Source organism: Oncorhynchus keta, chromosome 28, assembly GCF_023373465.1.
Source record: "Oncorhynchus keta strain PuntledgeMale-10-30-2019 chromosome 28, Oket_V2, whole genome shotgun sequence".
Classification (NCBI taxonomy): domain Eukaryota; kingdom Metazoa; phylum Chordata; class Actinopteri; order Salmoniformes; family Salmonidae; genus Oncorhynchus; species Oncorhynchus keta.
In genome coordinates, this window is record NC_068448.1 from 24118483 (window position 1) to 24136201 (window position 17719).

The window sequence follows — 17719 nt, forward strand, 5'->3', positions numbered from 1 at the left end:
TATGTTTCATGAGCTGAAATAAAAGATCCCTAAAAAAAGCTTATTTCGCTCACATTCTGTGTACAAATTTATTTACATCCATGTTAGTGAATATTTGTCCTTTGTCAAGATAATCCATGCACCTGACAGGTGTAGCATATCAAGAAGCTGATTAAACAGCATGATCATTACACAGGTGCACCGTGTGCTGGGGACAATAAAAGGCCACTCTAAAATATGTAGTTTTGTCATACAACACAATGCCACAGATGTCTCAAGTTTTGAGGGAGCGTGCAATTGGCATGCCGACTGCAGGAATGTCCACCAGAGCTGTGGCCAGAGAATTTAATGTTAATTTCTCTGCCATTAGCCGACCTCCAACGTCGTTTTAGAGAATTTGGCAGTACGTCCAACCGGCCTCTCAACCACAGACCACATCTATGGCATCGTGTTGGAAAGCGGTTTGCTGATGTCAACGTTGTGAACAGAGGGCCCCATGGTGGTGGTGGGGTTATGGTATGGGCTGGCGTAAGCTACGGACAACGAACACAATTGCATTTTATTGATGTTAATTTGAATGCACAGAAATACTGTGACGAGATCCTGAGGACCATTGTGAGGCCCATTTTTGTAAGGTATCTGTGACCAACAGATGCATATCTGTATTACCAGTCATGTGAAATCCATAGATTAGGACCTAATTAATTATTTAAATGTACTGATTTCCTTACATGAACTGTATCTCAGTAAATTCTTAGAAATTGTTGCATGTTGAGTTTATATTTTTGTTCAGTATATTTAACCTTTATTTAACCAGGCTAGTTACGTTTAGATTTTTTTTTTAAATAGATATCTTCTGTTTCCCTTCTGGGTTCTACAGTACCTTCTTGTAATCCCTGGAGCTGGTGTCGTCCTCATGCTTGTTCAGCGCTGCCAATCTGGTTTCCCTGCGTGTGTAGGAGCTGGTTCTGCCCAGAGGTTCAGCCCTGCTGTCCCCACCACCAGAGTCCAACCTGGGAGGAAGGAGGAAGCACAGCTCCTTAAGTGGGTGATGTACAACATCCAGCAACACAGCTGACATTACAACAGTGTTGGAACATTGACATACAAATATTTTTTTGGAGTGCTGTATGTGTTTCTCATGAAGCTAAAATACTAAAATAGTGGTCAGGTTTATAAGAAAGCAAGAGAAGGAAGATCTGAATCTGTACATACCTTGATGCCCTGTCGTGCTGAAAATGAACAGAGAAAAAACATGTTAGTTTAGTGTGAAAATGTATCACAAAAAGCTCTTAGTGCATATATGAAATCATTCTGACTTACTTTACAATACCATACTGGTTAGAACCAGCACAGTGGCTGAATCTGAGACATTTCATTTGTATGAAGTATCAACCAGAGACTTCAGACAGAGTAAAACATTTTCCATGAGGACACCATGAAGAAGAAAATAGAAACTTTATGTGACATCCAACCCACAATGTGTTCAGATGATTTGCATCAGGTATTGCATAGGCCAACACAAGTGATCTGCTTGTGATATATAATTCACTGGGACCTTGCATGCTCTTCTCTCCTGCTCTGACAGAGTTCACATAGGTAATCCTTCTCCTGTAAACCCTGTTCATCTTTTAGTGAGTGTTTGCCACACAGATGCCTGCAGCGCAGAGATGACATCATGCGGCGAAAGGCCCCAGTTTACTGGGTGAGAGACTCCAAGTGATGACCTCAGGGTACATCATGCTGCTGATATCATACTGGCTGTGTCTCAAATGGCACCCTATCCCCTATATTGAGCGCTACTGGGGACATAGGGAATAAGGTGCCATTCGGGACACATACTGGCTTGGCATCATCTAGTCCTGACTAGATGACTGCATGGCTGCAAAGGCCCAGTCTGAGATGTATACTGCCTTTCCATTGGGTAAATTGTGTACATATATGAGGCATTTACTTAAATAAAGTGTAAAGTCTAGACTATGTTAGGTCCAAAATGTTTATCTTCAGTTTCCATCTGTGCACTCCGTTCTTAGTGAATCAGGCACCAAATATGGTTGTCTGCACTCAATAATGACTAGGCCTATCTGATAGCCTGGAAAGAGCCCTCTATGACAATCTGTTACGTGATGGGAAGTTCCTTGCCAAGAGTTGATATACATGACCCAGGGTGGCTGATCATTGATCAGTGCACATTACGACATGATACGGTACAGAGAAAAAAGGGAAATTGTGAAAAAGAGATCGAGAGAGAGAGATAGTGTTTGATCTCCTTGTGATCTCTGCTTAGATATCATGTTCTCTTGCATTCTTTGAGATTAGGAGCTGTTCTCCTGCCTGGGTGAGAGACTTCTTTAAACACATAAAACAACAGATCAGCTTATTCCCTGGCCACTAGATCGTATCCTGTTTGGAAACACTCTGGATGACACGCTGGTCTGTCAGTGTTGGGGAAGCTGCTCTGAAAATATAGTTTACCAAGCTACCAATTACTGGAAGAAGTTGAGCTGCACTAAAGCTAAGGGGGAAAATAGTTTAGAAAACTAAAGCTACTTTGAAAAAGTAGTTCCTTACATCAAAACTACATTGTGAAAAACAATTATATTAGCCATAGACAAGCAGCAGAATACACATAAATCCTGACTCTGCCATCAGCATGACCGGGATTCGTCGGCAAAAGCCCATCTGTGACAAGGGTCAATGAGTTGTGCGTTCCGAGATTCCATTCTGCACACAACTGTTGTAATGCACCTTTATTTTCCAGTTTGTGGTCTGCCTGCTAGCTTGCACAATTCTTGCCATTCTCCTTTGACATCTCATCAACAAGCTTTCTCCCTCACCCAAATCCAGATAGCTGAAGTTCTGAAATAACTGCAAAATCTGGACCCTTACAAATCAGCCGGGCTAGACAATCTGGACCCTCTCTTCCTAAAATTATCCTCCGGAATTGTTGCAACGTAGCCTGTTCTAGCCTGTTCAACCTCTCTTTCGTATCGTCTGAGATCCTCAAAGATTGGAATGCTGCCGCGGTCATCCCCCTATTCAAAGGGGGAGACACTCTGGACTCAAACTGTTACAGTCCTATATCTATTCTACCCTGCCTTTCGAAGGTCTTCAACACCATCACCCCAGACATCCTGACCCACTCCAATTTGCATACCGCCCGAACAGATCCACAGATGATGCAATCTCTATCGCACTCCACACTGCCCTTTCCCACCTGGACAAAAGGAACACCTATTGTGAGAATGCTATTCATTGACTACACCTCAGTGTTCAACACCATAGTGCCCTTAAAGCTCATCACTAAGCTAAGGACCCTGGGATTAAACACCTCTCTCTGCAATTGGATCATGGTCATCCTGACAGTCCACCCCCAAGTGTTGAAGGTAGGCAACAACACAACTGCCACTCTGACCCTCAACACGGGGGCCCCTCAGGGATGCGTTTTTAGTCCCCTCCTGTACTCCCTGTTCACCCATGACTGCACGGCCAGGCACGACTCCAACACCATCCTTAAGTTTGCCGATGACACTACAGTGGTAGGCCTGATCATCAACGACGAGACAGCCTGCAGGGAGGAGGTCAGAGACCTGGCAGTGTTGTGCCAGGACAACAACTTCTCCCTCAAAGTCAGCAAGACAAAGGAGCTGATCGTGGACTACAGGAAACAGAGAGCCGAGCACACCCCCATCCACATCGACAGGACTGCAGTGGAGCAGGGCAAGAGCTTCAAGTTCCTCGGTGTCCACATCACTACGGAATTATCATAGTGCAAACACATCAACACAGTCATGAAGAGGGCACAACAATGCCTCTTCCCCTTCAGGAGGCTGAAAAGATTTGGCATGGGCCCTCAGATCCTTAAATAGTTTTACAGCTGAACCATTGCGAGCATCTTGACTGGCTGCATCACCTCTTGGTATGGCAACTGCTTGGCATCCGGCCGCAAGGTGCCACAGACGGTAGTGCGTACATTCCAGTACAGCACAGGGGCCAAGCTCCCTGTGTCAGAGGAAAGTCCCAAAAATGTACAAAGACTACAGCAACCCAAGTCATACGTATAGTGTTCTCTCTGCTACCTCACGGCAAGCGGTACCGATGCACCAAGTCTTGATCCGACAGGACGCGGAACAGCTTCTACCCCCAAGCCATAAGACTGCTAAATATTTACTTAAATGGTTAAACAATAGCTATCCAAACTATCTGCATTGACCATTTTTGCACTCTCTTTTGACTCACATACGCTGCTGTTAATTAATGTTCATTATCTATCCTGTTGCCTAGTCATTTTATCCCTACCAATATGTACATATCTAACTCAATTACCTCGTACCCCTGCACCTCGATTCGGTACTGGTACCCAGTGTATATAGCCAAGTTATCATTAGTCATTGTGTATTTATTCCTGGTATTTAATTATTTTTTTCTTATAGATAATTTTTTGTTATCTGCATTGTTCGGAAGGGCCTGTAAGTAAGCATTTTACTGTTATTCTATACCTGTTGTTTACGAAGCATGTGACAAATAAAATGTTATTTGATTTAACTGAAGGCCTCGATGCCGGTCAGCCTTGTAACGTTCGTCTGAAGAAGTAGAGCAAGGTGCAGCGTGGTAAGTGTTCATGATCTGTAATACTCAGAACACCAAACAAAAATGACAAAAGGAAAAACGAACAATGCCGGCTTCACAGAGCTAACAAAAAACAAGATCCCACAACATAGGTGGGAAAACAGGCTACCTAAGTATGACTCCCAATCAGAGACAACGATAGACAGCTGCCTCTGATTGGGAACCACACTCGGCCAAAACCAAATAAATACAAAACATAGAATGCCCCCCCCAAATCACACCCTGACCTCACCAAATAGAGAAATAAAACGTCTCTCTAAGGTCAGGGCGTGACAGGCCTGCTTTATATAGCAAGCCACGGCCACATGACTCACTGTCTGTAAAGAACTAACCATTTTTGTGAACTGGGTGGTGTACCTAATAATCTGGCCGCTGAGTGCATATACATATTCATATTCTTATATACTGTACAGTTAAATTAGATCTTTAGAAAGAGTAGAGGCGCTGTGATACAAGATGTTGTTCATCTGTTTTTTAAAGCTAAGCTTTGTTGTGAGTCTATGCAGGACAAACCAAGAGCAGAAGCAGACCTAAATGCCTGGTCTTTATTAGGAGGCTCATACACTGTAACAGCCACATGGATTTTAGAGGGGGAGTAAATTCTAGGCGCACCATGAGAGACGTTCCTCTCCTCTGTGAATGTTTATTCAGCACTGCTAAAGCTGCCTGGCCTTATGCGGTCATGTGTTAGTCTCCATCCAGCCTTGTCTCCATCCAGGGACAGAGAGCCAGTCAACTCTGATGAAGAAGGTCCAAGGATGGAAAAGGCAGGATGAGCGCTCTGATGAACTGTTCATACAACACTAACACTGGATGGTCTCATGTCTTTGACAACCTATACACAGTTTACTGACAGGCTATTCTATTCTATTCGACCTCGACCGGGCCTGCAAGTCTCCATAAAAGTTCTTACACTTTGACAAATGGCTTGATAGTCCTTTTACCACATGGAGCTGGCTTGGAGATTTTATTTATTGTTTTTTTGTTCTTCCTTTGAACCTTTAACTAGGCAAGTCGGTCAAGAATAAATTCTTATTTACAATGACGGCCTACCCCGGCCAAACCCTAACCTGGATGACACTGGGCCAATTGTGTGCCGCCCTATGGGACTTCCAATCACAGCCGGTTGTGATACAGCCTGGAATCGAACCAGGGTCTGTGGTGACGCCTCTAGCACTGAGATGCAGTGCCTTAGACCGCAGCACCACTTGGGAGCCGGGGGACTCGGGAGCTCGGGAGCTGGGGTACCCGAACATGTACCGTAGTTTGGAAACCACAGATCTAGGTCAAGCAGAAACATCCATTGCGACAATCCTAAATCTCCTTCCATTTTAGCTCCATTAGCCTTACACTGAGCCAGGCCAGGCTCAGAAGCCAGACAAGTGGGATCTATTTCACAGAGCAGGATTGAATGAATTACAGAGAGGAATTTCTAAAATGTCTTTTGGACCGCTTTCCTTTGCGGGACTTGATTTCCACAGACGTTGATTTTTGGTCCAGTCCGGTCTGGATCAGCCTTGATTTGCCCAAAACATAGACGTCTATGTTTGGTTCAGATTTGGTTCAGTCTAGACCGGCCTTGATTTGGTCCAAACATTGATGTACTGTACCAGTCAAAAGTTTAAACACATCTACTCATTCAAGGGTGTTTCTTTATTTCTACTATTTTCTACATTGTAGAATAATAGTGAAGACATCACAACTAAGAAATAACACATATGGAATCATGTAGTAACCAAAAAAGTTTTAAACAAATCAGAATATATTTTATATTTGAGATTCTTCAAAGTAGTCACGCTTTGCAAACTTTCAGCCAGAAATTAAAATGAATATGATTTCAACGTCCGGAAAATACATAATATTCAATGTCCGGAAAATACATATTTTAACCTTTCATTTAGAAACTAAAAGGAACCTATATTTAACGTCCAGAAAATATGTATTTTAGAGCAGGACATGACAGGACTATTCTAGATTTGCGGGGTATACGGCCGCAGAACGACCACGACCAGGCCTCCAAGTCACCATAAGGATTAATACATTGATAAAAATGCTTCATAATCACTTAAAGCACAGCAAGACACTTAATGCAGTAGTCCTTTTCAAGTACCCCCTGTTGCTGGCTTTGGGGATAGCTGGGGTACCCAAACACAGTACCACAGATCTAGGTCATGCAGAAACATCCATTGTGACATTTCTAAATCTCCTTCCATTTTAGCTCCATTAGCCAAATCAAATCAAATCAAATTGTATTTGTCACATACACATGGTTAGCAGATGTTAATGCAAGTGTAGCGAAATGCGTGTGCTTCTAGTTCCGACAATGCAGTAATAACCAACAAGTAATCTAGCCAATTCCAAAACTACTACCTTATAGACAGACACAAGTGTAAGGGGATAATAATATGTACATAAAGATATATGAGTGAGTGATGGTACAGAGCGGCATAGGCAAGATACAGTAGATGGTATTGAGTACAGTATATACATATGAGATGAGTATGTAAACAAAGTGGCATAGTTAAAGTGGCTAGTGATACATGTATTACATAAAGATGCAGTAGATGATATAGAGTACAGTATATACATATGAGATGAATAATGTAGAGTATGTAAACATTATATTAGGTAGCATTGTTTAAAGTGGCTAGTGATATATTTTACATCATTTCCCATCAATTCCCATTATTAAAGTGGCTGGAGTTGAGTGTGTTGGCAGCAGCCACTCAATGTTAGTGCTGGCTGTTTAACAGTCTGATGGCCTTGAGATAGAAGCTGTTTTTCAGTCTCTCGGTCCCAGCACCTGATGCACCTGTACTGACCTCGCCTTCTAGATGATAGCGGGGTGAACAGGCAGTGGCTCAGTTGGTTGTTGTCCTTGATGATCTTTATGGCCTTCCTGTGACATTGGATGGTGTAGGTGTCCTGGAGGGCAGGTAGTTTGCCCCTGGTGATGCGTTGTGCAGACCTCACTACCCTCTGGAGAGCCTTATGGTTGTGGGCGGAGCAGTTGCCGTACCAGGCGGTGATACAGCCCGACAGGATGCTCTCGATTGTGCATCTGTAGAAGTTTGTGAGTGCTTTTGGTGACAAGCCGAATTTCTTCAGCCTCCTGAGGTTGAAAAGGCGCTGCTGCGCCTTCTTCACCACGCTGTCTGTGTGGGTGGACCATTTCAGTTTGTCTGTGATGTGTACGCCGAGGAACTTAAAACTTACTACCCTCTCCACTACTGTTCCATCAATGTGGATAGGGGGGTGTTCCCTCTGCTGTTTCCTGAAGTCCACAATCATCTCCTTAGTTTTGTTGACGTTGAGTGTGAGGTTATTTTCCTGACACCACACCTCGAGGGCCCTCACCTCCTCCCTGTAGGCCATCTCGTCGTTGTTGGTAATCAAGCCTACCACTGTTGTGTCGTCCGCAAACTTGATGACTGAGTTGGAGGCGTGCGTGGCCACACAGTCGTGGGTGAACAGGGAGTACAGGAGAGGGCTCAGAACGCACCCTTGTGGGGCCCCAGTGTTGAGGATCAGCGGGGTGGAGATGTTGTTGCCTACCCTCACCACCTGGGGTGATGACGAGCTTGGAGGGCACTATGGTGTTAAATTCCGAGCTGTAGTCGATGAACAGCATTCTAACATAGGTATTCCTCTTGTCCAGATGGGTTAGGGCAGTGTGCAGTGTGGTTGAGATTGTATCGTCTGTGGACCTATTTGGGCGGTAAGCAAATTGGAGTGGGTCTGGGGTGTCAGGTAGGGTGCAGGTGATATGGTCCTTGACTAGTCTCTCAAAGCACTTCATGATGACGGAAGTGAGTGCTACGGGGCGGTAGTCGTTTAGCTCAGTTACCTTAGCTTTCTTGGGAACAGGAACAATGGTGGCCCTCTTGAAGCATGTGGGAACTACAGACTGGAATAGGGATTGATTGAATATGTCCGTAAACACACCAGCCAGCTGGTCTGCGCATGCTCTGAGGGCACGGCTGGGGATGCCGTCTGGGCCTGCAGCCTTGCGAGGGTTGACACGTTTAAATGTTTTCCTCACGTCGGCTGCAGTGAAGGAGAGTCCGCATGTTTTAGTTGCGGGCCGTGTCAGTGGCACTGTATTGTCCTCAAAGCGGGCAAAAAAGTTATTTAGTCTGCCTGGGAGCAAGACATCCTGGTCCGTGACTGGGCTGGTTTTCTTTTTGTAATCCGTGATTGACTGTAGACCCTGCCACATACCTCTTGTGTCTGAGCCGTTGAATTGAGATTCTACTTTGTCTCTATACTGACGCTTAGCTTGTTTGATTGCCTTGCGGAGGGAATAGTTACACTGTTTGTATTCGGTCATGTTTCCGGTCACCTTGCCCTGATTAAAAGCAGTGGTTCGGGCTTTCAGTTTCAAGCGAATGCTGCCATCAATCCACGGTTTCTGGTTTGGGAATGTTTTAATCGTTCCTATGGGAACAACATCTTCAACGCACGTTCTAATGAACTCGCTCACCGAATCAGCGTATTCGTCAATGTTGTTGTCTGACGCAATACGAAACATATCCCAGTCCACGTGATGGAAGCAGTCTTGGAGTGTGGAATCAGATTGGTCGGACCAGCGTTGAACAGACCTCAGCGCGGGAGCTTCTTGTTTTAGTTTCTGTCTGTAGGCAGGGATCAACAAAATGGAGTCGTGGTCAGCTTTTCCGAAAGGAGGGCGGGGCAGGGCCTTATATGCGTCGCGGAAGTTAGAATAGCAGTGATCCAAGGTTTTTCCAGCCCTGGTTGCGTAATCGATATGCTTATAAAATTTAGGGAGTCTTGTTTTCAGATTAGCATTGTTAAAATCTCCAGCTACAATGAATGCAGCCTCCGGATAAATGGATTCCAGTTTGCAAAGAGTCAAATAAAGTTTGTTCAGAGCCATCGATGTGTCTGCTTGGGGGGGAATATATACGGCTGTGATTATTATCGAAGAGAATTCCCTTGGTAGATAATGCGGTCAACATTTGATTGTGAGGAATTCTAAATCAGGTGAACAGAAGGGCTTGAGTACCTGTATGTTGTTATGATCACACCACGTCATGTTAACCATGAAGCATACGCCCCCGCCCCTCTTCTTACCAGAAAGATGTTTGTTTCTGTCGGCGCGATGCGTGGAGAAACCAGCTGGCTGCACCGATTCCAATAGCGTCTCTCCAGTGAGCCATGTTACCGTGAAGCAAAGAACGTTACAGTTTCTGATGTCCCTCTGGAATGCTACCCTTGCTCGGATTTCATCAACCTTGTTGTCAAGAGACTGGACATTGGCGAGAAGAATGCTAGGGAGTAGTGCACGATGTGCCCGTCTCCGGAGTCTGACCAGAAGACCGCTATGTTTCCCCCTTTTACGAAGTCGTTTTTTGGGGTCGCCGGCTGGGATCCATTCCGCTGTCCTGGGTGAAAGGCAGAACACAGGATCCGCTTCGCGAAAGTCATATTCTTGGTCGTACTGATGGTGAGTTGACGCTGCTCTTATGTTCAGTAGTTCTTCTCGACTGTATGTAATGAAACCTAAGATGACGTGGGGTACTAATGTCAGAAATAACACGTAAAAAAACAAAATACTGCATAGTTTCCTAGGAACGCGAAGCGAGGCGGCCACCTTACAGTGAGCCAGGACAGGCTCGGACGTCAGACAAGTGGGATCTATTTCACAGAGCAGGATTTAATGAATTACAGAGAGGAATTACCTAAATGTTTTGTTTCAGTCTTGCCAAGTACATTTATTTCTAATTAATTTACAATATGTATGCATCATGAAACATTGTAAACTTCCATAAACCTACTCTGTCTTCTGACTTACCAGGAGGCAATCCTGAAAGGGCAGCGGATAGAGATATGATGGGCACCTGCTGGCACTGCACCTGGTCTATGTTCTCTCTCTATTTATTTACAAAGCACCAGAATCTACATTTGAGGCTCCATAAGGCCTAGCAGTTGACTGGGGAGACAATCCACCAGGGTAGAAATAACAGCAGAGCCATAGATTAATGGTACTGGCCTGTGCTGAACGGGTGCGATCCTGAACTGCACTGTGGGCTCTGTGTAAACACATGGCCAATTGGTTTACGACTGGTCACGACCAACCACCACACAGCAAGCCGGGGGTCTGCTGCTTTACTGGACAGTACATGCGCTGGAGGTTGACTGGGATCCTTAGTACACTCCCGATATAAACACTCCCCAGTTAACAGCACTCCAATCTATGCAGCCTGTAAAACCATCAGCATCAATCCCTCCTACACACTACCTATGCTTTTTAATCAGCTCCTGACTGAGTCCCAGCTCTGATGCAAAGCCGATCACAGAGAGAATGCGCTTGATCTTATTGCTCTGCAAAGTGTTTCATTTCTTGAAGGACCCCTTTAATGGTCAGCTCTCCTCTCTCTTCTTTCTCACCCTTTCATCCCATAGGCTGCCTGCCTGGACTACTGCCCATTACCCCACTGGAAAATATGAGTTAGTTTCACCCCACCAGAATGACCATGGGCTACTGTACTGTACACACAACCATAAAAGCCTATATTGCTTCCCCAGATATTCACTGCAGATCTGTATCTTTTTTCACTCTCCCTTCCACCTCTTCATTCTCTCCAGCCATTTCTGGATATAATTAAGGAATTACGAACAAGAGTAAACAACTGAAGAACCTCCCCATTTTGGGTTATTATTCATCTCATTTGGAGTTTTCCGAGTCCAAGTACTGAGAGAAGGTAGGATTTCGGGCCAAATCTCTCGTCTTGTCCGAAGTGTGACATGAAGCATTGCCTCTGAGGAGGCAGATGTGCTTGCTTGTTTACAGTCAAGGCCTGTTGCTCAATGTCTGCAGCTGTGCTGCACACAACACTTTTGCAGAAAGAAATGCACCAGGATTTCATCATAAACAATGAGGAGAGTTCTAATATCACACCAAAAGCAACGTGCCCTTCTGGAGATTTTTATTTCTCGCTTACATTTTTCTCCCAGGAAAATATTGCCAATATGGGCTTTTTGCTGTGCTGACATCATGGACACTTAATGCCTGAGCTCACTGTGGATATATATGAGAATGGAAAAGTACAGTTAATGAAAAGAATGGAAAAAACAGTGACTGTATTCTTTGGAGTTCTCCTGACAGCAGTGGAGGACTGTGATACTGTCAGTACTGTGGTGGTGGGTGGTCATAATACAGTACTGTAGTAGTGGGGGGTGGAGGGGTCATGATACGGTACTGTAGTAGTGGGGGGTGGAGGGGTCATGATACGGTACTGTCAGTACAGTGGTAGTGTGTGGTCATAATACAGTACTGTAGTAGAGGGGGGTGGAGGGGTCATGATACGGTACTGTCAGTACAGTGGTAGTGGGGGGTCATAATACAGTACTGTCAGTACAGTGGTAGTGGGGGGTCATGATACGGTACTGTCAGTACAGTGGTAGTGGAGGGGTCATGATACGGTACTGTCAGTACAGTGGTAGTGGGGGGTCATGATACGGTACTGTAGTAGTGGGGGTGGGGGGGGTCATGATACGGTACTGCCAGTACAGTGGTAGTGGGGGTCATGATACGGTAATGTAGTAGTGGGGGGGGTCATGATACGGTACTGTCAGTACAGTGGTAGTGGGGGGTCATGATACGGTAATGTAGTAGTGGGGGGTGGGGGGGTCATGATACGGTACTGTCAGTACAGTGGTAGTGGGGGTCATGATACGGTACTGTACTAGTGTCGGGGTGGGGGGGTCATGATACGGTACTGTCAGTACAGTGGTAGTGGGGGTCATGATACGGTACTGTACTAGTGTCGGGGTGGGGGGTCATGATACGGTACTGCCAGTACAGTGGTAGTGGGGGTCATGATACGGTACTGTCAGTACAGTGGTAGTGGGGGGTCATGATACGGTACTGTAGTAGTGGGGGGTGGGGGGGTCATGATACGGTACTGTCAGTACAGTGGTAGTGGGGGGTCATGATACGGTACTGCCAGTACAGTGGTAGTGGGGGGTCATGATACGGTAATGTAGTAGTGGGGGGTGGGGGGTCATGATACGGTACTGTAGTAGTGTCGGGGTGGGGGGTCATGATACGGTACTGTAGTAGTGTCGGGGGTGGGGGGGGTCATGATACGGTACTGCCAGTACAGTGGTAGTGGGGGTCATGATACGGTACTGTAGTAGTGTCGGGGTGGAGGGGTCATGATACGGTACTGTAGTAGTGGGGGGTGGGGGGTCATGATACGGTACTGTCAGTACAGTGGTAGTGGGGGTCATGATACGGTAATGTAGTAGTGGGGGTGGGGGGTCATGATACGGTACTTTCAGTACAGTGGTAGTGGGGGTCATGATACGGTACTGTAGTAGTGGGGGGGGGGGGTCAAGATACGGTACTGTCAGTACAGTGGTAGTGGGGGTCATGATACGGTACTGTAGTAGTCGGGGTGGGGGGTCATGATACGGTACTGTCAGTACAGTGGTAGTGGGGGGTCATGATACGGTACTGTTAGTATTGTGGTATTGGGGGGTCATGATACGGTACTGTAGCAGTGTCGGGGTGGGGGGTCATGATACGGTACTTTAGTAGTGTCGGGGGGTTATGATACGGTACTGTCAGTACAGTGGTAGTGGGGGTCATGATACGGTACTGTCAGTACAGTGGTAGTGTGGGGTCATGATACGGTACTGTAGTAGTGTCGGGGGGTCATTATACGGTACTGTCAGTATTGTGGTAGTGGGGGGTCATGATACGGTACTGTAGTAGTGTCGGGGGTCATGATACGCTACTGTCAGTATTGTGGTAGTGGGGGGTCATGATATGGTACTGCAGTAGTGTTGGGGGGGGTCACCCCCTCCTCTCTGCAGATGACTTTGTCAACCATTTTGAAAAAAGGTTGACGACATCCGATCCTCGTTTGCTAAGTCAAACGACACCGCTGGTTCTGCTCACACTGCCCTACCCTGTGCTCTGACCTCTTTCTCCCTCTCTCTCCAGATGAAATCTCGCGTCTTGTGACGGCCGGCCGCCCAACAACCTGCCCGCTCGACCCTATCCCCTCCTCTCTTCTCCAGACCATTTCCGGAGACCTTCTCCCTTACCTCACCTCGCTCATCAACTCATCCCTGACCGTTGGCTACGTCCCTTCCGTCTTCAAGAGAGCGAGAGTTGCACCCCTTCTGAAAAAACCTACACTCGATCCCTCCGATGTTAACAACTACAGACCAGTATCCCTTCTTTCTTTTCTCTCCAAAACGCTTGAACGTGCCGTCCTTGGCCAGCTCTCCCGCTATCTCTCTCAGAATGACCTTCTTGATCCAAATCAGTCAGGTTTCAAGACTAGTCATTCAACTGAGACTGCTCTTCTCTGTATCACGGAGGCGCTCCGCACTGCTAAAGCTAACTCTCTCTCCTCTGCTCTCATCCTTCTAGACCTATCGGCTGCCTTCGATACTGTGAACCATCAGATCCTCCTCTCCACCCTCTCCGAGTTGGGCATCTCCGGCGCGGCCCACGCTTGGATTGCGTCCTACCTGACAGGTCGCTCCTACCAGGTGGCGTGGCGAGAATCTGTCTCTTCACCACGCGCTCTCACCACTGGTGTCCCCCAGGGCTCTGTTCTAGGCCCTCTCCTATTCTCGCTATACACCAAGTCACTTGGCTCTGTCATAACCTCACATGGTCTCTCCTATCATTGCTATGCAGACGACACACAATTAATCTTCTCCTTTCCCAATTCTGATGACCAGGTGGCGAATCGCATCTCTGCATGTCTGGCAGACATATCAGTGTGGATGACGGATCACCACCTCAAGCTGAACCTCGGCAAGATGGAGCTGCTCTTCCTCCCGGGAAGGACTGCCCGTTCCATGATCTCGCCATCACGGTTGACAACTCCATTGTGTCCTCCTCCCAGAGCGCTAAGAACCTTGGCGTGATCCTGGACAACACCCTGTCGTTCCCAACTAACATCAAGGAGGTGGCCCGTTCCTGTAGGTTCATGCTCTACAACATCCGCAGAGTACGACCCTGCCTCACACAGGAAGCGGCGCAGGTCCTAATCCAGGCACTTGTCATCTCCCGTCTGGATTACTGCAACTCGCTGTTGGCTGGGCTCCCTGCCTGTGCCATTAAACCCCTACAACTCATCCAGAACGCCGCAGCCCGTCTGGTGTTCAACCTTCCCAAGTTCTCTCATGTCACCCCGCTCCTCCGCTCTCTCCACTGGCTTCCAGTTGAAGCTCGCATCCGCTACAAGACCATGGTGCTTGCCTACGGAGCTGTGAGGGGAACGGCACCTCAGTACCTCCAGGCTCTGATCAGGCCCTACACCCAAACAAGGGCACTGCGTTCATCCACCTCTGGCCTGCTCGCCTCCCTACCACTGAGGAAGTATAGTTCCCGCTCAGCCCAGTCAAAACTGTTCGCTGCTCTGGCAATGGTGGAACACACTCCCTCACGACGCCAGGACAGCGGAGTCAATCACCACCTTCCGGAGACACCTGAAACCCCACCTCTTTAAGGAATACCTAGGATAGGATAAAGTAATCCTTCTCACCCCCCTCCCCTTAAAAGATTTAGATGCACTATTGTAAAGTGGCTGTTCCACTGGATGTCATAAGGTGAATGCACCAATTTGTAAGTCGCTCTGGATAAGAGCGTCTGCTAAATGACTTAAATGTAAATGTAATGATTATACGGTACTGTCAGTATTGTGTTCGTGGGTTCGTAGCTTCAACCCCGCAGCACACACACACCAATTGATTAATGGACTGTTGAAAGTATATTTTTTTCTCTTGCTTTGTTTGCAAATTCAGTATTATGTCTATCTCCGATAAGCTACCCAGGAAAGGGCTAAAAATAGCCCATATTAATATATGTAGCTGTCACGACTTCCGCCGAGGTTGGCTCTCCTGCCCGTTCAGGCGGTGCTCGGCGGTCGTCGTCACCGTCCTACTAGCCACTACCGATCCCTTTTCGTGTATCTGTTGGTTTTGTCTGATTGGTTTCACCTGTGTGTTGTTTAGTTTATTAGTGTCTGTATATATAGTAGGTTGTCCCATTTTGTGCGGGATTGTTTATTTGTCATCTATGTCTGTCGGTGTATCTTGTGTTCTTATTCTCCGGTTCGTCTTTTATCCTGTGTTGGATTGTTCACCCTGTGTGTATTGGGTTGACCGTGTTTCTTGTTCACCGGAGAATAAACTTTCATATCGCTATCTGCTCTCTGCGCCTGATTCCACCCACCTTGATTAGATGTGACAGTAGCCTTAAATATAAGGTTCATAAAATCAATAACTTGCTAACATTAGATAACATTCATATATTAGCCATTTCTGAGACTCACTTAGATAATTAATTTGGTGACACAGCAGTAGCAATACAAGGATATAACATCTATTGAAGAGACAGAAATTCTTATGGGGGAGGTGTTGTATATATTCAGAGCCATATCCCTGTAATGTTTAGAGAAGATCTTATGTCAAGTGTTATTGAAGTGTTGTGGTTGCAGGTTCACTTAGCACATCTAAAGCCTTTTCTTTTGGGGTGATGCTATAGGCTACCTACGTGCTAACAGTCAGTATCTAAATAATATGTGTGAAATGCTTGATAGTGTATATGATGTAAACAAAGAAGTCTACTTTCTTGGGGACCTGAATATTGACTGGCTTTCATCAAACTATCCACTCAAGAGGAAGCTTCTTACTGTAACCAGTGCCTGTAATCTGGTTCAGATTATTAATCAACCTACCAGGGTGTTTACAAACACTACAGGAACATGATCATCCACATGTATTAATCACAGTTTTACTAATACTGTAGAACTTTGTTCTAAACATATATCCATACCCATTGGATGCAGTGATCACAATATAGAGTCTATATCCAGGAAAGCCAAAGTTCCAAAAACTGGGCCTAAAATAGTGTATAAGAGATCATACAAACATTTTTGCTCTGACTCTTATTATGGATGATATAAAACATATTTGTTGGTCTGATGTGATTAATGAGGAACTTCCAGATGCTGCACTTGATACATTTATGAAATTGCTTCTTTCAATTATTGATAAACATGCACCTATTAAGAAACTGACTGTTAGAACTGTTAAGGCTCCATGGAATGATGAGGGATTGAAAAACGGTATGTTTGAAAGAGATGAGGCAAAAGGAGTGGCTAATAAGTCTGGCTGCACATCTGACTGGCTTACTGACTGCCTATTGAGAAATTATGTGACTAAACTCAACAAAAAGAAGAAGAAACGGTATTATGAAGCCAAGATCAATGATATAAAGAACTATGGAAAAACACTTGGGAGTACTTCAAATTAAATTATGGGCAGAAAGACAAATTGAACAACATCTTTCATTGAATCAGATGGCTTATTCATCACAAAACCATTTGATGTTGCCAATTATTTGAATGATTATTTCATTGGCAAAGTGGGTAAACTTAGGCAGGGAACGCCAACAACAAACAGTGAGCAATTATATTCATGCATAAAAAAAATGAAAGAAAGGCATTGCGGGGGCCTCCCGGGTGGCGCAATGGTCTCGGGCACTGCATCGCAGTGCTAGCTGTGCCACCAGAGACTCTGGGTTTGCGCCCAGGCTCTGTCGCAGCCTGCCGCGACCGGGAGGTCCGGCGATGCACAATTGGCCTAGCGTCGTCCGGGTTAGGGAGGGTTTGGCCGGTAGGGATATCCTTGTCTCATCGCACACTAGCAACCCCTGTGGCGGGCTGGGTGCAGTGCACGCTAACCAGGTCACCAGGTGCACGGTGTTTCCTCCAACACATTGGTGCGGCTGGCTTCCGGGTTGGATGCGCGCTGTGTTAAGAAGCAGTGCAGCTTGGTTGGGTTGTGTTTTGGAGGACGCATGGCTTTCGACCTTCGTCTCTCCCGAGCCAGTACGGGACTTGTAGCGATGAGACAAGATAGTAACTACTAACAATTGGATACCACGAAATTGGGGAGAAAAGGGGAGAAAAAAATAATTAAAAAATATAAAAAATAAGGCATTGCAAGTTTGAATTTTGTAAAATTAGAGTTAGTTAGGAGAGGTGGAAAATTTATTGTTATCGATCAATAACGACAAACCTCCTGGGATTGACAACTTGGATGGAAAGCTACTGAG

The 17719-nt window shown here is 45.9% G+C and overlaps 1 protein-coding gene across 6 annotated transcripts in view; it reads right to left on the bottom strand.

Moving 5' to 3' along the window:
* The window catches only part of LOC118360884 (protein phosphatase 1 regulatory subunit 12B-like), a 43167-nt gene that overhangs the window by 7069 nt on the left and 18379 nt on the right, over positions 1 to 17719 (bottom strand). For all 6 annotated transcript variants that reach the window (XM_035740410.2, XM_035740408.2, XM_052485181.1 and 3 more), the window contains 2 exons: positions 1195 to 1211; positions 863 to 992 (listed from right to left, as the gene is read on the bottom strand). In XM_035740410.2, the coding sequence (XP_035596303.1) occupies positions 863 to 992; positions 1195 to 1211 (147 nt within the window). The remainder of the gene's footprint in view (positions 1 to 862; positions 993 to 1194; positions 1212 to 17719) is intronic.